The sequence below is a fragment of the Poecilia reticulata genome, linkage group LG9, assembly GCF_000633615.1.
Source record: "Poecilia reticulata strain Guanapo linkage group LG9, Guppy_female_1.0+MT, whole genome shotgun sequence".
NCBI classification, from domain to species: domain Eukaryota; kingdom Metazoa; phylum Chordata; class Actinopteri; order Cyprinodontiformes; family Poeciliidae; genus Poecilia; species Poecilia reticulata.
The window spans coordinates 32,036,036-32,060,548 of NC_024339.1; the positions used below are offsets into that span (position 1 = coordinate 32,036,036).

The 24,513-nt window shown below is 40.2% G+C and overlaps 1 protein-coding gene across 1 annotated transcript in view; it reads right to left on the reverse strand.

Annotated features, from left to right (window-relative positions):
- adamts3 (ADAM metallopeptidase with thrombospondin type 1 motif, 3) overlaps nucleotides 1-24,513 on the reverse strand; it is a 206,079-nt gene that overhangs the window by 142,514 nt on the left and 39,052 nt on the right. Inside the window, exon 4 of the mRNA XM_017306899.1 lies at nucleotides 17,846-18,002. Within this exon, the coding sequence (XP_017162388.1) occupies nucleotides 17,846-18,002 (157 nt within the window). The remainder of the gene's footprint in view (nucleotides 1-17,845; nucleotides 18,003-24,513) is intronic.

Here is a 24,513-nt window from a genome sequence, read left to right on the forward strand (position 1 = left end):
GGATGGATGGATGGATGGATGGATGGATGGATGGATGGATGGATGGATGGATGGATGGATGGATGGATGGATGGATGGATGGATGGATGGATGGAGTAAAATCAGAACAATTCATCTCAGTATATGGAAATTATTTCTGAAAGCAGATCAATGGATCAGTTCACTGATAAAACTGAAATGTTGAAAAAACACATATGATTCTTTTGATTAGTAGATAATATTTAACTCAATGCCACTTCAGGAGAAATTTTTCATATTCATATTAAAATAATTAAGGAAGGTTTAATGAGTGCTAAATTAATGCCTGATTAAATTGTGGTAAATAAGTAAAACACCATGAATCCATGAGCAGAGAAATAGTTTGTAGATGCTACATCTTTAAAAATATATAATAAATACAATTTAAGATTCAGGAATGGTTGAAATTAACCCTTGTGTGACCGCTGACCCTACTGTCACACAGACCTGAATGGTGACTGTTTGTTTTGTTCATCCTTAACATTAATTTAGACTTTAATTAGTGAATAGTTTAGATTTTTATTTTTGAAAATTATTTTCATTAGCCTGTGTTTTTAGTTAACTATTTGCAGAGCACACATTTAGTTAACTTTGTCAGTTCTTTATATGTTTGTTAAATGCAACAAATTAATTTATTTGTTTTGAGTTACCAGAGGGCTGCACAGTGGCGCAGTTGTTAGAGCTGTTGCCTTGCAGCAAGAAGGTTCTGGGTTCGATTCCCGGACCCGGTCTTTCTGCATGGAGTCTCCATGTTCTCCCTGTGCATGGTGGGTTTTCTCCGGGTACTCCTGTTTCCTCCCACAGTCCAAAAACATGACTGTCAGGTTAACTGGCCTCTCCAAATTGCCCCTAGGTGTGAGAGTGTGTGTGCATGGTTGTGTGTCTCTGTGTTGCCCTGCGACAGACTGGTGACCTGTGACCCCGCCTCTCGCCCGGTATGCTAGCTGGAGAGGCAGCAGCACCTCCTGACCCCACTGAGGGACAAGGGTGTAAGAAAATGGATGGATATGTCAGAMCAACAAAAAGTTTTACATAATTTATCATTTTTCTCCTGTTAAAAATGAAAACCTGTACTGCATGGGGATCATCTGCACTCAGTCAGCACTTTGTCAAACTGACTTTAGCTGCAATCACAGACATGAAGCAGGATAAATCCACTTTGCTCAGGTTTAAATATAAGCAGCAGTATTTTATTCTTGTCAGATAATTTGAGCTGAATAAATGTCTAGACTGGATCATAAACCTGACCTGACGTGTCCTGCTGTAGCTCTGGCTGAATGTTTGGAGTCACTGTCTGGATTGAAGGTGAACCTTTTCATTGGTGTCAGACTGAAAACACTTTGGGTGCATTCACACCAGTCCCGTTTAGTCCGCTTGAATCAAACTCTGGTTTGTYGGACTRSGAAGTCCGGTTTATTTGGGGAAGCRTGAAAAATGGCAAACCTCGGTTCGGTTCGGTTGAAGTGAACTCTGGTCCGGTTTGAATGCTTATGTGAACGCAACTGGACTAGAGATCGCTCCAAAAGCAGGAAGTGGACTACAGTGCAGGGCATTCTGGGTAAATGCAGCCAAAATAAAGGCTCTGACAGGASAAATRGCTTGYGTTTTCTGACGCCACGTCGTCTTTGTTTAAGTTTCATGAAGAATTAAGAGTCTCCTTCAGAGGTTTTCATGTCGTTTCCTTCAGTGGTTCTTGATTTAATTTTTTAATTCTGACATTTTTCCTTCCAAACTGTGACTTTAATCTCTGAAGGGTAAAGGGAGATTTCTGAGGAAAAGAGTCTCGTTTCTTTTTTTTCTTTCAGTGGTCGTAACCCTGTTCTGTACATATTAAATTGTCAGAGATTCTCAGAAATGTGGATTTTTGTGTTTGATCAAACTTAAACTGATGTGCTTGAAGATAAATCTTATATAAAACATAAAAATAAAGCAGATGATCACTTTCTCCTTTACTTCATGAATCCCTTTAAGAAAAATCTCAAATCTCTTTTTCAAACTGGTTGAATTTTAAAAGTTTTTTATTTTTTTGCTCCATCTGATGAAGAAAATCATTTAAAACATGAAATTTTGTTTCCTGTCAGTCGAAGTTAATTCAAACTTTAATCTAAAAATGATGTGAGAACGTTAAAAACATTAGAAAGCGCGCGGCTGCGTGACGACGATCCTGTCAGACTTCTGGCTCTTTAATTCAGGCTAAAACTTTACAGAAGACGTGAAATATTGTCAACCTCTGCGCACAGCCTCCGTTTTAATAAATAAATTATCTTCTTTTACTCGTGATCACCTGAGGAAGAGCTGTCCGCGTCTAACCTGCAACGTTTACGCTGTTGGTGAGGCTCTTCACTTCAACACCTCAGGAAAAAAACGAAGGTGAATTTAGCGACTGGTTTAGTGAATAAAGCAACAGGAAACCTTAATATTTGGGTTCTTTTTCTTGCACCTGCGTCATTCAGATAAAGACAACATGAGTAAATTCAAAAAGCATGTTTAATCAGAACTGGGCAGAGAACCTATAAATGTTACTAAAGAGAAGAAATATAATAAAATTACTCAAGTAAAAGTAACAAGCACAGCGTAGTAAAAATATTCCTAATAGTTGTTTTTTTCCCCAAAAAAAGTTACTGAAGTAAATGTAATTGAGTAAAAGTAACCAGTTACTACCCAACTCTGCTTTTAATGAATGTAAATGATGATAGCTGGTTTTCAAAATGTGAAAGATTTCACAAATTATGCTAAAAAATATGACAGAAGTAACAGGTTTGGTCCCATAAACACATTCAGATCGAGATCAAACCTGAGACACAACAAACATGGCCGACGAGATAAATGAACAAAACAGTTTGTTTACAATTTTTAACAGAAAAAAAACTAAACAGACGGACAACCCTGATGTCCGCTGGACTGTTTTTCAGCTTCTGTCACGGTCAGCATTTTGTTTTAAGCCCCTTTAAACATCTTAAGCGTTGCCAGAATAAAATGCTAACAATTTGCCACATTATTAAATAAAATGTGACTTTTAAAGGCTCTCTTTAATGCAGGCTGTTTACATTTGAATGGCTTCTCTTCCTGCTCATCTGTTGTTGAGCCAGGAGCCTGAGGCCGGTCAGAAGTGGCAGAAACGCGGCGGACAACGCCGGGCCTTGTTTGGGTCGCTGGCCTACAACATGCAGCGAAACTTAGGCTCCATTCATACCGAGAACCCAAAACCCGCTTTCTGGAAGAAAACTTTACTGTATTTCCTCTCAGGAAGTTCAATATATTTTCTGTGGGGGTTTTTTTTTCTGTCCAAGAACAAACAACCCAATGTCATCGCTGAACTGCTTCCCCTCCCAAAAACAGCTGATAAAGAACTGATATAAAAGCGTAGAGTGAATAATGGCTGCCAGAGATGGAGGGAGGTGGACGTTTATGAATGGAGTCTGTTTCCACCTACACACAGGATGTTTTCTGTCCTGTTTGTTTCTGCGTTAGCAGTTAGCAAACCTACGCAGAGTCCATGATGCCAGACTCTTAACCCTACCGGGACGAAGCCCGTTGTGGAGCGGGCAAGCACGTGACACATTTATAAGGCTTCGTAATAACACAGACGGCATACCGAGTGTTCATTTCACCTCTGGGGGACAGCACGGACTTCAAACTTTATAAAAGTGGTGTTTTTATATTGGTTTTGTGGTTATTTACTTGAAAATAAAGCCAGGAATATGATCGATCATTTCCGCCTTACTGTGTGGGGGTCTAACTGTACCACATTTCGACACAACCAATGAAAATGTGTTGACGGTCTGTTGCTAGGTAGAACGGAGACACGTGGGGACAAACAAGGGGGGGGGAGGGGGGGATTTGGATACGGCAAGAGACTAGGGAGAATTGATGCTGTGGATTTTCCTAAGAGTGTTTCTATAGGTTTTTTACACAGTAAGTATGTTATTTAGAGTTTGTGGTGTGTGTAGTGTTAGTAGTAGTTTTGCTAGCGATCGCTGCATGGCTTCGTAGCGAGCGCTGACGCACTGAGAAGAGAGACTGGGACGGCCATTTAGACCTTGGCCTACAAGGGTTAAAATAGAAACTTAAAGGTGTGGTGGAGCGTCTTCATCGCTTCCTTGATGAGGAGGCGATGAGGAGCAGTTTCCAATGCTTTTAGTAAACAAACCGGATATGCAGACATAATATTACAGAATTATCAGTTTATCTGATGTTCTTATTAGCACGTAAAGCTCTGTAAAGTTTAGCTTTTTAGCCACACTTAAAACCAGACAGTTAAGGGAAACCGGCTGCCCATGTGTGGAATTGCCCCCCATTGCTAATTCCTGCATTAACTATTGTTACGAAGAACATAAGGTAGCCGTTGATGTTGTAACTGTTCTTTTTATTGCCGAGTGCTTTACGCGGACATGCCGGTTAAACTGTAAATAACGTTTAAAAAAAATTTTAAAAAAAGACAAACAAAAACGTCAATACTTAATATTGAGATATTCAAAAGGACACAAACTTAAACATAGCCTTACAGCGTTAATATATAACTCACCACATTGGGCAACACTCATGAACATTGGTAAGATGTGAATTTATGGCAGGTTCGGCTTGTTAGTGTGGTTGCTAGGCAACCTACTACTGGTCCGCCGTTTGTTTCCTTCTTCTACACATTAATCCACGTACCAATACAAAACAACTATAGAGCCCCCTAGTGGAACGGGAGGAGTGAATCCAACAACTACGATTTGCCACAATTTTTTTGGTTGAATTTCACTCGGCAAATCCAGACCCGATTACTTCCAGACCGGACAAAAAGACAAACAAGAGCCTTTTATAGAGCTTTTCTGATCAAATCAAGAAAGTAGCAATATTTCAAAAAGCAACCAGGCACCTATCGAGCTTCAAGAACAGATGAGAAAGTCACAAACATCCATCAGTCTGGAAAATGTTAGAGTCATTTCCAAAGCTCTCACACTCCAGTAAATCACAGTGGAAATGGAAGAGTGGAGAACCTTCACGGAGAAGAAATGAGTCCAAAACCAGCTGGATGATTCATCCAGGAGGCCACATAATGACCAGAGCAACATCTCAGCACTGCATGCCTCACTTTGTTAAGGTCAGAGGTCATGATTCTGAAACACCAAAGAGAAAGAGATGGCAGATGGATTTCTATTCTCTGTGGTTGAGTGTGGATGCAGAGCTTCTCTCTTAAATTATTATTTGTGTTCATTTTGTGTTTAGTTCTCCATCATGGCCAAACATAACGAATCTTAATAATAATTCAGACTGTGCTGGTTCTGGATGGGAATACGATGTACTGAGGAAACGGACCTGCCTGCAGAGCGTCTAGCTGCTGCCGTTATGCAACTCAAGGTCGAGCTCCTGACAACGAGCAGAGCAGGAAAAAATACCCAAACAAACTCAGACCTGCACCCAAGATTTCAGGGTTTCTTCAGTGATTCAGTTCGAGCTTTTCACTGGGGAGACAGAAACACCTGGCTGTGTTTCCATGGACCCACTGTTTCCTACGGTGGCCCAGAAGGTAAAGGATGAAAATGCAAAAAGAAATTCAATAACAAAGATATGCGAAAAGAATCAGCACAGCTGGACTCAGAGCTGAACCTTCAGAGTCGCATACAGTCAGCTGTAAAGTTGGTCTTCTGTCACCTGAAGAACATTTCTGGGATTAAAGATCTAAAGTTTCAGTAAGATCTGGAGCAACTCATCCATGATTTGTCTCTGTTATGTGAAGCACTTGGAACTGCTTTGTTGGTGAAAAGCATTTCATGCTGAAACCGACGTTAGCTCAACTCCCGTTGTGGTTTTTGCATTTTCATGACGCTTCTGGGCCACCATAGTTTTTTGCTTGTGGGATGTTGCAAATAAGACAAACTCAATTTATAGTGTCTGAACTTTGCAAAGTGCATTAGTTTCCAGCTATTTCTATTCTGATACCCCAAAATAAAACCTAGTGCAACTGGTTACCTTCAGAAGTCACATAGTTAGTAAATTCAATCATATGTGGTTAAAATAACATAAAAAAATGTTTCTTTGCGTTTATCTGTCACATCAAATCTTAATGAAAAACATGGAAGTCTGTGGTTGTAAAAAATGTTGAGAAGTTCATGTTGCATGACGACTGTGGTGATTTGATAAAAGTCCTGCACTGCAAAAACGCTAAATGTTACAAAGTATTTCTTCTAGTTTCCAGTCCAAATATCTTGTTACACTTGAAATAAACAAAACTAATTTATACGTAACTTTTCAGCAAGATGCAGGAAAAATGTCTTGTTACAAGTAAAATAAATCAAAACGAAGTAATTAAGCTCCCATATCTTGCTGAGCAGTGAAAAGTTGGGAAGATTTTGTGTTTTTGCAACTTTTAACTCATATTTCCAGCGTTTAAAACATCTGCTTTGCCTCAATCATCAATGTTTTCAGGCATAAAGTTTAAACAAAACCAGCAAAACCTCAAAATCCACCACAGAATCCACCGCTGGCCTGTTTGCTCCTGCAGCGTTCACATTCTTACACAATGCAAAGATGTTGCAGCCACGCAAAGAAAACCAAAAGTGTTGCAACATCACATTCTCCATCCTTCAGACGGCGTCGGTGCCGTCTGCAAAAGACAGAATGGATGTATGATCGCAACAAGGAGGAGGAATTCAAAACATCTGGTTTTCTGCTGCAGACTGGATGGAAAGAAAGAAAGAAAGAAAAAAGATGCACCAGTCAGCTGCCAGAAGACTTTTGGAAAACAAATAAATGATTCAAAGGCATATTAGATGGGAAGCTGAGCTTTTTTCTTTTTTTTTTAATCGGGATGTTGCACAACACTCAAGGTCTTTTCCATCCTCCTCCACATTCTTGGCTTTGTGTGGAGTGGCTAATTATCAGCAGGTTTAAGATGGAAAGAGCTCATCAGGCGCATGCGGGGCTCGTACTTCTGAAGACGTGATGCAACCTGGAAAATATCTGCTTAATCCGCCGGTTTATGATGCAAACAGAGAGATTCAGGTGGAGGCGTGACCGAGGAGCCGAGAGGAGGACCGGTTCAGACTCACACAGGAGATGCTAACAATTCACTGAGGAGCTCAAAGCTGGCGTCTCACACACACGCACACACACACACACACACACACACACGCACACCCCTAATGGGGTCACATTGTTACAACTACCTGCTCACTATATCTAAGAGACGCCATCCTCACTACCAATCCAGCAAAACACCTGCTAACCTTGAATGTTTTGAAATGATAGAAATAATTTGCTGCTCCTGTCGACACACCGAGTCAAAGCGCGGCCCGGTGTAACAGGAACCGGACTGGGATGTGTTCCTTTACGAGCTCCTTGTCGAGCCGAATCATGTCTGACGTTCAGAGCGAAACAGTTTCACGGCCCCGACGGTGAGTCCGTCAGCGCAGCCAGGTGTGGATTAAGAAAAGCCATTAGCTGCTGCTGAGGATTCATTTGCATTTATCATCCGGCTCAGAACTCAAGCTGTTCATTAAGTGGAGCTCAGGAAATAAAGACAATCAGTTTGAAATTTTACCTGTGGCCTTGCAGAGTTTGCAGCTTTCTGGAGGAAGTGCGCCGCGCTCCTACTGGCCTCTTCATTCAACCAGTAAACACTAAAACCGACCTCCAGAATGTCAGGCGCAGTGGTGGAGAAAGTACTCAAAAAATTTACTTAAGTAAAAGTACAAATACACAGACAAAAATGTACTCAAGTAAAAGTACCACATTAACATTTGTACTTAAGTAAAAGTAAAAAAAAGTACTGGCTTTTAAAAATACTTAAGTATTAAAAGTAAAAGTACTTGGTGAATGGATTACCTAATCGCTAATATCATCAAGTGAACCGATCGTATTTAATTTTAATACATCAGAAATGTCCCATTTTAATTAACAATGGAACAGATAAAGCATGTTGTGTTTACTCTCTATAACATAGTTTAGACTTAGATATGTGATTCTATGCATCATAATTTCAGGGACGGAAACATCTTGTCTCCTGTCCTAACATAGCATGAACTTCACTTTTTTTGCCACTAGTGGCTTTTATTTTGAAAGAAATCCAACAGAAAGGGGGTGGAAAGAAGGTGGGTGGGAGAGGACAGGCAACCGAGCAGTCAGTAGCAGAGTTGTAGTCAAGACCACCTAACCAAGACCGAGTCAAGACCAGCACCCGCTATGTGACACAAAAAAATTAACTTTTACCTATCAAAATTACTTCTCAAATTGATCTGAAAGATCCACATTCCCAGAAAAACTAGATATTAAATACTTAGAGCTGAAATAAATTTAATCAGTAAAGATCCGTCCAGAAGAATCGGATCGTTCCTGAATGTCATATCAATGCAGACTTTGGTCACAGCGTTGTCCCATAAATGCGACACCTCAGTCAAAACCTCCACACAATAATTCAGCGCATGAGTGACAAACTGTTTTTCATCCCAGAAGCGCTGTGAAGCGCTGCTCATTTTACATGTCGCCATATCAATTTATGCAGCTATTATATTACTGACATTAGACAGACATCTCCTCCCGCTCAGAGGAAACTACTGCGCATGTCTGGAGCTCCGCAGCGAGTAAAGGTGGAGCCGATGGGTGACAACAGACACTAAGTCACGTTATTGCTTGGATTTTACGGCGCCACCTTAAATCCCTGAACTTCACATTTTAACGGACAAAAAGCTCAATGCGACTTGGATGTAACGAGTAACGCGACAGTTTTGTAGAAATGTAGTGAAGTAGAAAGTACAGATACTTACTGTAAAATGTAGTGGAGTAAAAGTAGAAAGTATCCATTATTAAATCTACTTAAGTAAAGTACAGATACACGAAAATTGTACTTAAGTATGATTCACTGGTTAGGTGTGTACTACTGGAAACAACCTGCTTACACGCAGCATCGAAGCAGTGACGTTATGCAGCTCTGGTGTTTTATGATCAGGTTTCAGATGTGTAACTTCTGACTCATCCATCATGCTCTGCCTGCTCATCTCCTCCAGCATCCAACACATCAGACAACGCTCTCCGTCTTCGTCTCTCAGGCATCGACTCCAGCCAGACTCCGGAAAAAAAGAGCCTGGTGTCTGAATCTGCTGGAAACAGCAGCTCAGAGGATTTGCACAGGAACTGGTTCAATGCTTTTAAACTCTGAACACGCTGCAGAGTCAGAGAGGAAACGCTGAGCGGCTCCACAGGAACAGAACAAATGACACAAAGATCTGGACACAGAATGGAGTTCATGGTGCAGATGTTCATATTGAGGTGGGAATCACTCATTTCCCTTCGATGAAAAGAAACGGGAGAATTTAGGAAGTGAATCACATTCCTGTAACATTTTACTCTTCACTTCTTTCCTGTATTCTTGATTAATTAAATACACCAACAAGAAAAAAAGTTTTCTTCTGTAAATAGCTAATTTAGACACAATAAAGTTTCTAAAAACGAAGTTTTTCCTGCTTGCCTGAAATATTTCCTACACCTTAAGACACTGGTGTCAAACTGAAGGCCTGGGGGTGAACGTGGCCCGCCTGTAGACTCTACAGGGTCACATAAAAAGAACTTTAAAAACACGTCTGCTTAAATATTAACATTATCTATCAAATCCAATAAATATTTACCTGCATCTGGTGAATAAAATATTACAGTTTGTGACCACAAAGGGCAGCTATACAGTTCAAACATTTGCTGTACAACAAGGAATTTGAAACAGATGCAGCAGAAACTTAAAATCTAAAAATAAACACTATTAAATATCAGTGGCAGTCCCTTCAGATATAAATCTCTCCAAAGAATCAAACCGTTGATCTCTGACAGCTTGCAAAGAAACAATGTTTGGGATGATTATCATCACCTCAGCAGTGTAATCCTTCATGCTTGCATCTGCTTTCTTTGGCACCTCTGCTACAGAAATGTGTTTTATAGGAAAACAAAAATGTTTTTCCTTCCAGGAGTGTCTGCAGAATCTCGTTTCTACACGCTTCAGAGGAGAAACGGCCAAAATAAAGGAGCGATCTGGGGAATTATTTGCTTAGATTCCTGTTGCATAAACAGGAGGTAAAGTTTCTCTGGTGTGACCTGCTAGAGGCGCGGTTCCCACAGCTGAGGTCACATCTCAGAATGAGAGGATCCAGCTTTCCACGCTGCGGCCCAAAGTTTTCAGGCTGTTTTAACTTTGGGCTCTCAGTTTTTCACTTTCTGACGTCTGTTTAGCCAGAATAATGTCCTGAGGCTGTGAAATGAAGTAAAAAAACTGATATTTATTTTTGATTTAATGCTCCGTCCACACTAATAAATCACATCATCGACTTGATTATTTTCAAACGGCACAAAACGCTTCAACACTGACTGGATCTATAAGATGTGGCCAGTGTCTAAATGTTGGCCGACAGCTGAGCTTGAATTTTATTTTAATGTCCAAGTCTTCAGACTAAAGCTTTTCGAAACAACTGAACAATGACTTCTCCCACGTTTTACATGCATGTTTTACATCTAGCCAGGCTAAATCATGGAGACACACACACATATATTCACACCTAAGTCAACTTTAGAGGTTTTTGCATCATGATGGTCCAGTAAACTGCAACATTTGTTACATTTTTAGCTGCTATGTTTCTCTTTGGGGCTGCACAGTGGCGCAGTTGGTAGAGCTGTTGCCTTGCAGCACAAAGGTTCTGGGTTCGATTCCAGGCCCCCTGCTTTCTGCATGGAGTTTACATGTTCTCCCTGTGCATGGTGGGTTTTCTCCAGGTACTCCGGTTTCCTCCCACAGTCCAAAAACATGACTGTCAGGTTAATTGGCCTCTCTAAATTGCCCCTAGGTGTGAGTGTGTGTGTGCATGGTTGTGTGTCTCTGTGTGTCTCTGTGTTGCCCTGACAGACTTGCGACCTGTCCAGGTGACCCCGCCTCTCACCCAGAACGTGAGCTGGAGAGGCAACAGCACCTCCTGACCCCATTAAGGGACGAGGGTGTAAAGACGATGGATGGATGTTTCTCTTTGTCACTGCACTCAAACGATCTAAACCCTTTAAAAAAAATCTGTTCCCCTCCTCGCCTGAGGGGGCGCTGCACCAAGAACCATGGAAGGAAATGACACAAAAACCACTGAAGACACTGACCGCAAATTCCTTCTTCACCAAATGTAAAGAAAAACAGAGTAGCATCAGATTTTAGCCGCTGCAGGATTTCTCTTTTGTTGTTGGTAAAATACAACAAGTCATTTCTTCCACGTGTTTGTTTTAGTCGTATTTACCCAAAATGCCCTGTGCTGAAGTCTACTTCCTGCTCCTGGAGCGGTTTCCGGTCTGCATTTAAGGTTTGCAGGTGACCAGAGTTCAAGTTGTTGGTCTGATTAAGGATTCACATCTGACCAAACGAACCAGACTTTCTAGATAACTCGAGTTTGATTACAGTGAACTGAACGGCGCTGGTGTGAATGCAGAGTTCTTGTAGCGCAGGAGGAAACCTGACTACCTGTGCAGGAACAACAAGAGCTGGGATTCAAACCAGGAACCTTGTAGCTGCAAGGTAACGAAGCTAAACACAACACTGCTCTTCAGCTCCGACTCAGATGGATGGAGAGACAAATCTGATCAAAACACAGCAGGAAGTGTTTCTGTTCTTAGAGAACAATTAATATTTTTGTGCAGATTAGTGCTTAAAAATTTACCCATAAGTCATTGCGAGAGGAATCCATTGTACATAAAAACAATACTCTTACCTCTGAGTCTGAGATTTGACACCAAAGAAACAATCTTTGGTGTCAAATTTTGGTGTATGAAATTCTAATTTTGCTCATTTACAAATAAAATCATGTAAATAATGTATTAATAATCCCTGATTAACTATTCTGGTTAAAGATCATTAATCTTAACTGGTTTCTTAGAAGTCATTCAACAGGAAAAACAATAAATTTGTAGTTTATATTTGATTCTGACAGATTCTTGACACTGATTGAAACAAAATACAGTAAATCCAACCGTCTTGATCAAAACTCAGTCAAAGCAGCAGAGAAGGCTTCGGTGTTGAGGTGAAACACTGACCAGGTACAGAGATTAAATCAGATCAAAAGGCTAAAATCTACTGAGTTTTTTAAGTTCTCTGTTCTTTTGGCTTTGATCAGAGGAGGAACTGAACTCCGACGTGCAGCTCAGATCCTGCTGCAGGTTTCTGACGTCGAACCAATAACTGCTTCCAATTAACAATAAAAACAGACGATGGGGTTTGCTCTGAGAAACGCAAACAAAAACATCCCAGCTTTCCTCATAACCAGAAGTTTCAAAGCAGAAATGATTCGTTCAGCTGCAACACAAGCAGGGAAAACACAACCAGATGTTCGGAAACTGGAGAAGCTTTGGTTCGAGAACTACCAAACAGAAACTGGTCACAAGTTTTCATACAGTATAAAGATGGATGTCATAATAATTGCATTAGTAGAATTGGCTATGTTTATTTAATCTGCTGGTTTCCTGGCTCATGCCTGGGAGTTTAAGACAAACAAACAGGTTTTATAGTGAATACAACAAGCTAGCATCAAGCTAATGAAAGGACTCCAACCGCAGCAGAGTTAAAAGTTTGAGAACTGCGTTTAAAACTGGATGTGTGCCGGAAAACCAGTTGGTTTGATTGAACTGCATCAATTGTACCAAGAAGAATGGCTGAATGTCCAGATTAAATGCTAGTAAAGCAAGTGGCTGGATGTATATTTCCTTGATTTATGACAGAGAAACGTGCGTGAAGCAAATGTCCCATCTGTCCCTGCACTGCGGAGAAGAGAATGAATGAGTGACAGTAATCCTCTCATTTAAAAGCTCGCAACCAAACGCACTCAAAGTTGGTGCCATTTGGTGATAAAAGAAAGAAAAACCCACAATGGTCACAGAAATAACTGGGATCTGACAAAATGAAATGGGTTGTGAAGTCGCTGTAAACAAAATGGACCTTATTAATAATCAGAATGGAAATGATCAAACGCATCTTAATTGATTAACTGTTTATAGCCACAAGGATAATTGTTCTGAACATATTTTAACAAAATCCCAACAAATGGTTGAAAAGTGTGTCGTCCAACTAATCAAATTAAAAAATATCTAATTTCAGGAACATGACTCCAGTTCTGGGTCTATGATGAGATGCTTCCACTTAAATTCATCACATCTGGGCTTCAACAGAAACAATGAGACACCATGAACACAATTAAATTTCATTAATTGTTTTGTTGAGCCAGTGTTTTGAAGGTAAAATGAAGAAACTTTAGCTGCTTTTTCAGGAAACGGTTCTGCTTGTGGTGACCTGGAAGCCGCTCTGCTGCTGAGTGGCCCAGCAGCTCCCAGCCTGACCCTGATGCCTCACAACAGGAAGTGAAGATGCCAAAACAAACACAGCATCCTGACCGCACACAAGGCTCCTCAGCATCCAGAACGATGGTAGGAAACAGTCTGCTAGCTTCCTGATTTGCTCTCTAGCTTAAAAAAGAACAATTTACTCAGAATAAACGCAAAACCCCACTAAAAATTAAACTATCTGTGTCAGTGAATATGAGAAAACAGCTTAGTGTGAACATTAGCTGTGTTTCCATTTATCATATAATTGCACAAATTGCAATTACAAAAACAATTTACCGTATTTTCCACACTATAAGGCACCTAAAAACCTTCAATTTCCTCAAAAGCCGACAGTGCGCCTTATAATCCGGTGCACCTTATATATGGACCAATATTGAGCCACAACAGGTCTAGCAGCTACGGTAAACAGTCACCGACTTCATTTTCCCCCGTAGAAGAAGAAGCACGTGGTGCATGCTGGGATAGTTGTCAGAACGCTGGTTTGTTAATAAAGTTTGACTGACCTATCTACCTACCAACATGATAATCAGGTCATCTGCAGGTCACCTTAGCACCACGTTCTCCACCAACATGCTGTGCGCGAACGGAGACGGGTGACCATCGTCCGGCCTCGCCCCGGCCCAGAAGGCTCTCCTCGCCGACCTGTTTTGTTGACATTCCCTTTAGAGCAGCTCCATCTAGTGGATGCATAACGTAACTCCAGCCTCTACTGTAGCGTCTATTCTATGCGCCTTATATATGAAAAAAGTTTTCAAATAGGCCATTCATTGAAGGTGCACCTTATAATCCGGTGCGCCTTATAGTGCAGAAAATACGGCAGCTTCTCAGTTTTCAAAAACTGTCATGTTTTTCTATAAAACGTTTTGCGCTAATTTCAGGTGGTTTTCCTGCTGTATCAAATTTAGCTAATTTTGAAAATCTTTTCTGCACATAAACAACCAGTGCTGCATGTTTTTAATGACTTATCACCTGAACAAACTTATTTGTTCTTATGTAATGGGAATCCAGCAACTCCAAATCTGTGGGGTTTTTTACGTTAGCAGAATATCGATGTTTTTTGAACATTTGTAGTAGCAGCTCAGCTGCTGTTGCTAAGCAAAGGAGAGTCAAAGTGCAGCATCTCTACTGCTGACTCCCAAAATGATCTTTACCCAAACTTGCTAAACGTAGAGATATGTGTTCATTATATTCGTTTCCATTCATCCACCTTTGGGTTGCGGTGGATTAAAAATGTTTTCTTGAGGTCAGTTTGTGCGTTTAGCTTCAGGATCACAGCAGCAGATGATAAGGAAAAGGATGAATTACAGATCTGGTGTCTTTGCCAACAGGAGAGCCATAAAATCAATCCAACAATCCTCCTGCAGGAACTGAGCCGGCGAAAGGTAAGAAATCCAATCAACACTAAAACATCCCAGGAGGGAGCGGGGAAAGAATCCCACAGCCATGGCGGCGGCGGCGCCTAACGGCGATAATCTCCCACAGCATCAATCACACACCACGTTAACCCTTTAATCTACTGCTCCTCCATTTTCACTTAGAAGGAAGCGTACGCCGTTTGGGTTTTGAACATGTTTTCCTTTGTGCGCCTTCATTCAGCTCCCAGAGGCAGGTTAAGAAAAGTGATCAGATCAGACGGTGATCTCCTTCCTGCTGGGATAAATAATGGGGCTGAGCTCCTGTGCGCTGCAGCAGCATGTCAGCTTCATATTGTTAAAAAGAAGCTAAAAACATGCTAACATGAAACACACAGCGAGTGGCTAATGATGCAGAGCGCTATTGGCAGTATTAGTCTGTAAATGAAAGATAGATTATTTACTTTGTGCACAACTTCCCTAAATAAGGATTTCTGTTGTTTCACATCAGAAAACCAAATGTTGGTTAGCATGTGGCTAATTGAAAGGCTAGTTTGAACAGACTCGTATGGAAGTTAGTTGTCCCAAAAGCAGAAATCGTTTATTAGTTTTTTTACGCTAACTGAGTACTAACTCTTCATGTTTGGTGTGTGTCTTTTCAAATAAAGTCCAATAAAAATACAAAAAGAAGAACATTTGTTGATTTAGTTGAATTATTGCAGGTTTCCATAAAGCATCGGACATCAACTGTAGCAGATCATGTTTCTGTCATTATTTCTCTATGTTGTAATTTCTACCTAAAATGACTGAAAACTCAGAGGTAAATAAACTTTCCACTGGGTTTACAGTTCATTTGTTGTTGTATGGTAAAATGAAAAATAGAATTCTGGACGCACAAAGTGAAGGAAATCGTTTCCCTAAAAGTAATCAGGACAAACGGTTCTACATTTAACATTTAATGGAAGTGAAGAAAGTCAAACATTAAGACTCAGGATGCCTGCTGTTGTGTATTCATGATTACTGAACACATGTTTACTCACATCCTGCATGCGATACCATCATAAAACCCAGTTTACTGGTTCTGTATGTGAATGAAGATGGAGGCGGACGGCATGGAGTCACATTAATAGATGAACAACGCAGCAGGTTGGTGAGCGACAGAGTCAACTCTTCGTTGAATATTCGTCTTACTGAATAACATCAAAATGACCAGAAATAATACATTTTAACTACTTTTCTAACTTCCTGTATCATTTGCTGTGCTACAGTTCTATTCCTTGGTTGAACATTATCGGGATTCGTGAGAAAAGATTTAGTTTTAGTATTTGTCCCTCTAACGAAACAATGATTGCTCTTTTCTTCTTTTACTGCAAACAAAGAGAAAGTTGTATGACGTTGCCACCACCAGGGGTCGCTACAGCCTGAGATCCACTGATCTGAAAAACAGAGATTCTCCCAATATGTTGATAGATAACTGTGATCATAGGGGTGTGTGTCATGAAGTTAAAGTTTTTGTCAATATTTTTATTGCAATAACAATAAAAGTGATGATGAAAAATGTTTCCAACCTCTTTTTTAGGTAAATGAATGGCTGTGACTATAAGTTACAATGCTGCTCTTATTGTTAAGAAGTATAATCAAAACTACAAAGTTCAGTTCATTTTATGCCCTGATATCAACACAAAGTCGCGAAAAACTAAAACAGAAGAATATGAAACATGGATTTTATGTTTTTTACGATTTATAAACAAGTTTTTGTGGCAGGTCTCTGCCAATTTTACAAAGTCAAAGACTGAACACATGCAATCTTCAAAGTCTTTCCAGAGTTTCTAAATCAAATTGGATTAACCTCTGGGCTTTGACTGGACCGCACTTACAGATAAAAATGCTTTTTTTTTAATCCACTCCACTGAAACCCAATCTAACAAGTTTTCTTCCATAAATGATTAGTATTTAACTCTGTTCACCCTTTATTCGGCTCAGATCATTTCCCTTTCCATTTTAATAAAAAAGCCGGCCCGCAGCATCATGCTGCCTCCACCATACGTCATACGTCTACCACTGGACAATAAATCAACAACAATAGATATCACAATAGACACATGATCAGTATCAACAGATAATACATCTGACTGATGGAATGTTCAATAATTTTGCTGAACTCCAATCCAGAACCGCACAGCATTCTGGGAAATGAAGGCAGAGGAGAGACTTCAGCCGCTCAAACTCTCATGACCAGCTAAGGTTGGATATATCAACTAACTCACTCGCTCTTTGGTTACCTAGCAACTCACTCGCCCTTTGGTTACCTAGCAACTCACTCGCCCTTTGGTTACCTAGCAACTCCCTCGCTCTNCTTTGGTTACCTAGCAACTCCCTCGCTCTTTGGTTACATAGCAACTCCCTCGCTCTTTGGTTACCTAGCAACTCCCTCGCTCTTTGGTTACCTAGCAACTCCCTTGCTCTTTGGTTACCTAGCAACTCACTTGCTCTTTGGTTACCTAGCAACTCACTCGCTCTTTGGTTACCTAGCAACTCACTCGCTCTTTGGTTACTTAGCAACTCACTCGCTCTTTGGTTACCTAGCAACTCACTCGCTCTTTGGTTACTTAGCAACTCACTCGCTCTTTGGTTACTTAGCAACTCACTCGCTCTTTGGTTACCTAGCAACTCACTCGCTCTTTGGTTACCTAGCAACTCTCTCGCTCTTTGGTTACCTAGCAACTCTCTCGCTCTTTGGTTACCTAGCAACTCCCTCGCTCTTTGGTTACCTAGCAACTCACTCGCTCTTTGGTTACCTAGCAAAAGATCAGGAAACCAGATTGGCAGCATTTTAGATATTTAAAACAAAAAACTAATCAATAATTATCCGTATTGACCAACATGAAATGCTTATGATATGTTTTCCATCCCAATAAAAACAGGGATGTTCGAGGTTGCAGTGTGCGCGGTGATCCACTCCTACTGAGGGAATCTGTTTCTTGTCTTTGATGTTTTTGCTTTAGCTCCATATCTTGTCTTGAGAAATGTGTTGGCAGTTATCGCTCCCACTTTAAGAAAACAGATGAGGCCTGTGTAATCCCGAAGCACCAGTTGACGTCAGTCCATCCTGCGAGCCGTGTTTCTGTCAGTCGGCCTCCTACCTTGCAGCTGGTAGTCCGGTGAGCTGTCAGAGGGGGCCTGCAGCAGCGCCGACCGGCGGTACACCACATGGACCCGGCCCTGGTCCTCCAGCTCCTGAGTGCCTTTCTCCAGCGGCTCGATAAAATACTCATCCGAGTCGGTTCGGATCATCCCAGCCTGGAACAGAACGGGTCGCTTTGAGTGAGCAGAACCAAAAAAACGCAGTTCAAAGAGGGGAAGAAAAAAAAATTATGTGTATTATGTTAATAAAAGCAGCATGACTGCTTTTATTTAACAAGAAATACATTCACAATCTGATTTTTATATCGTTAACTATGAATCTACACTAGGGATGACAATAAGATTAATCATAATTAATCAACATTAATCGATTACTGAGATAATTGTCAGCTAAATTTTGTAATTAATTATTAACTGAAGTACAAACTCAAAAAAGAGGCCATTTGGTGAAAAAACCCCAACATATTTAGAGCAGTAATTAAGCCAAAACCATTAAAAAATACCATTTACGTTTAAGATAAACTCACCTTGGTCTGTAAATATGTTTGGATAGTTTCAGCTTCACTGGTTCAAATTTACAAAAGCAATGCTGTGTAAATACGCTTAAGGCAATAAAATGTTTATTTTATTTCATAAAAAAAGAAATTGAATCATTTCTTTGCAAATCTTAATGTAGTTCTGTTAAGAAAAGATTGTAAAAGCTGTAGAATGCTCCATTTTTTTATTGATTAATCGCTAAATTAATTGATTAGATCTACACACAGCAAAATGTCTAACAAAAACACCGCCCCAGTCCAATATGAATAAAATATAGGAGAGTGGAAAAGCAGATGTGCTGATTCAACGGTTGATCCACAGAAGAATCAGTTTCCAGTGTGGAAACGTCTCCGCGACACCGTCAGACGTTGTTTTTATTGGTTTTTCAGCAGCTTTCCATCTGTCTGTAATTATCGCCTTGTTACCCAACAAGCGCTGGTGGAGATCAGAAACCTGGGCGTCATTAGAGGCACAGTGGAGCAGACATGCTCAGTGATGGCTACCTGCAGCCTGCAGATTTCCTGCAATAAGAAACCAGCCATGTTTCTTATTTAGAGCGGAAATACGAGGGGCCCGCTTTTAAGTGAAATAATGTACAAACTGGATGTGGGACTCATTAAATCTAAGTGATGTGGTGGAACCAGTGTCATGTCTGCAGGCGATCCTGAAACATCAGGCGTTTGTTAAAACAGGCCTTGGTGATGCTTACAGCAAAATGTTAATGACAACAACACAGCGCCGTACGCAGGCAGGGACTGAAGGCAACGATGTGGAAAGAATCTTTAATGTTTTATTGCAATAATGTAATCTCGCTCTGAATAATTCATTTTAAAAATCCAACCTTAAATTTGAGACTCTAGTTCAGGGGTCCCCAAACTTTTTCCTGTAAGGCCACATAACGTTTCCCTTCTCTGGTTGGGGGCCGGAGTCAGTTTGTAACAGAAAAAATGTTACACGTTTATGACCTGCACTGCCGGAAATTGTTGACCGGGGGATGGGGAGAGGCGTTTTTTGATTGATTCTTACCCAGAAAGCACATGGGCAAAAACCGTTAGTGAAACGGTCACTGGGACTGACTAGTATATATTCCATTGAGGGAAACCTGGAATGCGGCGTTCATAACAAACACATGTTCATCCGCTCTACCGCTAGCAAACAACCGCACTGATTAAATAACATAAAAGTCAAGCAGTTCCCTAAAAGTCCAACAGATGGCAGCAATGCGCCATGCAAAATAAAACACCCACAGTTTACAGGACACACTTCCTGCTACAGAGCCCCCTGGTGGTTGAAGAAAAATCCACATATAAACCGGAAAATACAATATATGAAAAAAAATCTGGATGCTCTCTGGTATTGTTTAGGGGGCCGGACCAAATGTGGCGGCGGGCCAGATCCGGCCCGCGGGCCGTAGCTTGGGGACCACTGGTGTAGTTGTTAATGTGGTCATCCTGGGTTTGATTCCACATGCCTCCTTCACTCGGCTCCTTCAAACTAGCCAGCAGGAAGCAGCAGAACTACAACACGAGTGACTGTAAGTGGCATCGATAGACGGCGTAGAGAAGCGCTGCTGTGATGGTGAGAGCCTTCTTACACATTTATATCAACACTTACAGTAACTGTTGAACCACATTTTTATGTCAGACGGTGAAACCTGTGGCCCCGTAATGCCTGCTTGGCGACTTCTTTCTCCATTCTTGTGTCCAAACCCTTTTGGTGTTTTGCAAGTCACCGACAGAATGAAGTGACTTTTATCTCCTCCCTCGGTCCCTGATCTGCAGAGCCTCCTCTCCTCCTCCTCCCTCTACAGGAGCTGAGCCAGTTTGTGTTCACTTTAACACAGACGCTTCCACGTCACATTAACAAAATAACTAAATGTGTGTGTGTGCCAGTCCTGCAGGCCCATGTGTCTGGTGACAAAAAGCAGGTATGCATGTCAAAATGTTTCCATACTTAATGTTGTTTCACTTATCATGTATGAAAGTGGATCATTTCAGACGTCCGTCTGTCACTTGGCTTCATTTCTTATGAGAGAAACTCCTTAGAGCTCAAATTAAAGGAATTTGGTCTAATTTCCATGTGATTAATCATACTTAGAGCTTTCTGCCAAATCCTGAAGTCGATGTGCTTCCAGTAGAAACTCCCACATGTTGCCGTTTGTTGCCATTACAGCTAGTTCTGCACTAAATACATACACTAATGAGCAGAATGAATGTTTTCAGAAAACTTTGCCTTTTATATCTACAAAAATGCCTCGTTTGTAAGCATAAACAATAAAAAAGCAAATTCTGATTTTTAAAAAAGAACTTTGAACTGATCTCACATCAAACTCCAGTCCTTCGGTGTCCTGCTACATTTCCATTACAAATATTTGCAAAACTTTGATATTCCGCTAATCTTGAAAAATAAATTTTGCAATGTTGGTGTTTCCATTTTAAAAAACAAAAAGGGATTTAAAATCACATGTGCATAAGTTTGCTCATTAAAAAACATGCCACGCCATCGAAGCACTTTCTGTTGTCTTCTTTGTGGTTTCTGTCAGTAGTAACATCCTGTTGTTGATGATGTGACTCATATGATGTGAAAAAGTGTTTCTACTGCAGTTTTGCAAAATACAGCCGCATCTCAAGGTGTCTGGCATCAATTAACTCACTCACAAGTTGCCATAAAACCAATTTAAAACCAATGAGGGCTTCAAAGCTAATTCAGCCACATAAAGTCCTGCAGCCCTTCATTTTGTTGATTCTGTACAGTATGCAAATGTAGGAATCTGTTCATGCTCCGAAAACATGAATATTTAAATCCAGAGAACTGATTTAATACGTTGTTGTTGTATTCTGCAGCGTCCCTGCAGAGCGCTGGAACTGTCATGTCAGAGAAAAGGCAAGGACAGACGTATAACGCAGAAGTGCTGCTGTGCATTGTAAGAAACACAACAACAACAATGTTGCTTTCAACATATTGCCAGGTAATGACAATGTAAACCGATTATTATTGTTGAATGAGTTTACTCTGCTTGCAGTCTTATGGAAATGTGTGTTCAGAAGGCGTTTCCGTCTCAGCATCATTTATCTCCCGCCTGCAGACTCATGTCGTCTCCAGGATTTCTGAGTGTCAGCAGCACAATCACAGTGAAACGCAGCTAAAATCACAATGAACTCATTGTGATTCTTTACAACCACCAGCATCGAGACGCAAGGAAACCAAATGATCCTCTGTAAATCACTCCACCAACTGCAATCCACTCATTAAATATTAACAACTACTGAAAAACTGAAAAGACTCAAACAGGACGGCCTTGCATGTCACCGAAACGCTGCAGACAAAAGTCCACTGAGATTCTCTGACACGTTGGGCTTCAGTCAAACCTTTACCCAGAGAGGCCGACTGACAAACTCCTACTGGGGTGAATCTGAAACTCTGTCCGTCACACAAATGGCAAAAGCTTCAGATTCAGTGCAGCCGTGTCCTCTCAAAGCTGCAGTATTTAACTTTAAAAATATATATTTTTTTGTACATATTTGTTGAAACAGTCACCATGTCCTGACAGTTTCATATTAGACAGATAATCTGTGAAAAAAAACGGAGCTTCTTTGACTTCTCCCAGTGCTCCCAGTACGAACTACAACAACCAATCAGAGCCAGGAGGCGGATCTTAGTGCTGTCAATCATGCCCCTTGCTCTGTGCTATGCTGCAGCTAGCATAGCCTGTCATAAATGCTGGATACAGAGTTGAGTGAGTTGTTTCCCCGTCATTAGCATATTTAGCAGCGCGTTCACACGAATGATTGACATCAATAAGATGTCAATCAACCTGATTGGCTGTTTTTGGTGCTTTTCTTCAGACAGTAATAGCAGTTCAGGGAAAAGATGGAGGAGATTGGTCTTTTCACAGATTATCTGTCTGATATTAACACATATTGCAGCTTCACTGCTGAAAATGTAATTCTGTAACAAACAAATGAAGCAGACGCTTAGTTTGTGGCTCTATGCCCAATAAATGACTACTGGAGAAAATTAAAGCTCTTTGTTATTTCAAACAAACTGTAAAATGTTCTCTAAAGAAAACTTTTTCAGTTTTCACAGGATGTTTGTGCGTAAATATTAGAAAGTCACAAAAAAAAAACTAAATCAATACAGTAACTCAGGCCTTTTATGTTTATAAAGTCCTGATTTACTGGCCTTTCTATACATAAAAGGCCAAGTTCATCTCTTTACACAGAGGAGATGAAAAAAAGCACAAATAGAGCTGCACATTATTGCTGTGCTTTAAGTTATGAACACTAAAAAAGCCAGAGAGAAACATTAATATGTAATGGATAGATGCTCGCAGTGCGTTGCAGCAACAACCTTCTGCTTAAACCAAACCTACAACAAACTCAACCTGCTTAGAAATGAAGCTGCAGCATGTTTAGAACTTCCCTGACATCGGATAAAAAGCCAATATTCCCAACAATTAGCAGTCAAACGGCTCTGAAATGAATTTCAGCTTAGCGTAAATCCTTATCTTCTACAGCTGAAATGAGAAGCTCTGCGTGTTTGAAAAGATGAAACATTCCTCCTTTCCTTCACACCTTAAACACAAACAGGAGAACATTTTCAAAGCAGAATCCTGAGCTGCTAAATAAATAACAGCCCTTCGCTTCAGTGTTGGAGAAACAGAGGAGAAAGAAAAAGAAAGTGCATTTCGTTTGTTTCATCATTTCATTTATGTTTTATAAATCACAACAGAGTCAAGTATTTGAATTAAAGTGCATTTAGAAGAGCAGCTGCTGCTGATGCACAGCAAGAAAATGAAACCTGCAGCTGAACTTCATGATTTAAAAACATCGACTCTCATGAAGAGGCTTTGAAAGTATAACTGATATTTTCCACCTTTTATTTTGGATTTTAACAAAAATAAACTTCAACAGATGTTTTTGTTGGGATTTTAGCAATAATTGTGAAGTGACATTAATATGTGATTTTCATAAATATAAATCTTATTTGGTAAACAGTCTACAAAAAAATGCAAAATCTTACCACATATTTTTGGTCGATAAATAAAATAATCATTATTAATTAACCAACGTAGAACAAGAGAGTCTGATTTTACTTCAGAAAGGTGAGAGTCTCTTTATTTGGTGTTTAAACTGCATTTAGTTTTTATTTTAGCACTTTTAGTTTTCCATATCCGTCCCTACTCTTTGGTAATTGGTGAATACTGGTGTGAATAACCAATAAAGTGAATTTATTGTCCATTTTTATTCAATGAAAGGCAGGAAATCCATAATGAGCGGCGTTTGAGAAAAGCCACGTCTGCCGAGTTGCTGCTGATCGCTACGAAATATTCATTCAGCTGAAAGAATCACGTTCGTTCATCAACCTTCAATCCAGGGTCAAGAGATTCACTGATACTTCACAGGTATCATTTTATCTCAGCGTTATTAAATAAACAGGACTTGAAGTGATTTTGCACTTCATAGAAGATCAACATAATTGATAACTGGATTTTTGGGTGATATTAATGGACTTGGAGCTAAAACAAAATCTGTAAAATACAGAAGGAGACAGATCTGAGACAGAAAATGTAATTTAATGTGATGAATTATCTCCAAAGGAAGAAGATGCATAAAAACAAACCGTCTCCATCTCATATGGATGAAACTGGTTTAAAGCTGTGATATTATCATCACAACTGAATGAAACAAGCAGTGAAAAATCATCATCATCCTCAACCTGATCCTGCTGCCTGCAGCTTAAGTGTGTTAAACTGAACACATTTATTTTTATTCTTCAGGGTCATATCCCTACAGTCAGTCGTTTCAACTAGAGATGTGCCGATCCGGTTTTTTCCTGCCGATACCGATCACCCATGAAGTTGATCACCGATACCGATCACATAATTATTATTATTTTATCATAAACACTACCGGTTACATTATGTGGAAAAAGGAAACATAAATTCACCTTAATTTAGACAAAAACTTGTTTTTAATAACTTTTTCCAAGAAGAAAACTAAACAAAACAGGCATTGTGCAAATTTTCCTGCTATCGGTAATATTATCTTTAACAGACTGATAACATATGGAGGCTCTGAAGAGGCTAAATAATGCAAAGAGCCAAAATAAAACCTCTCAAAATTACCAA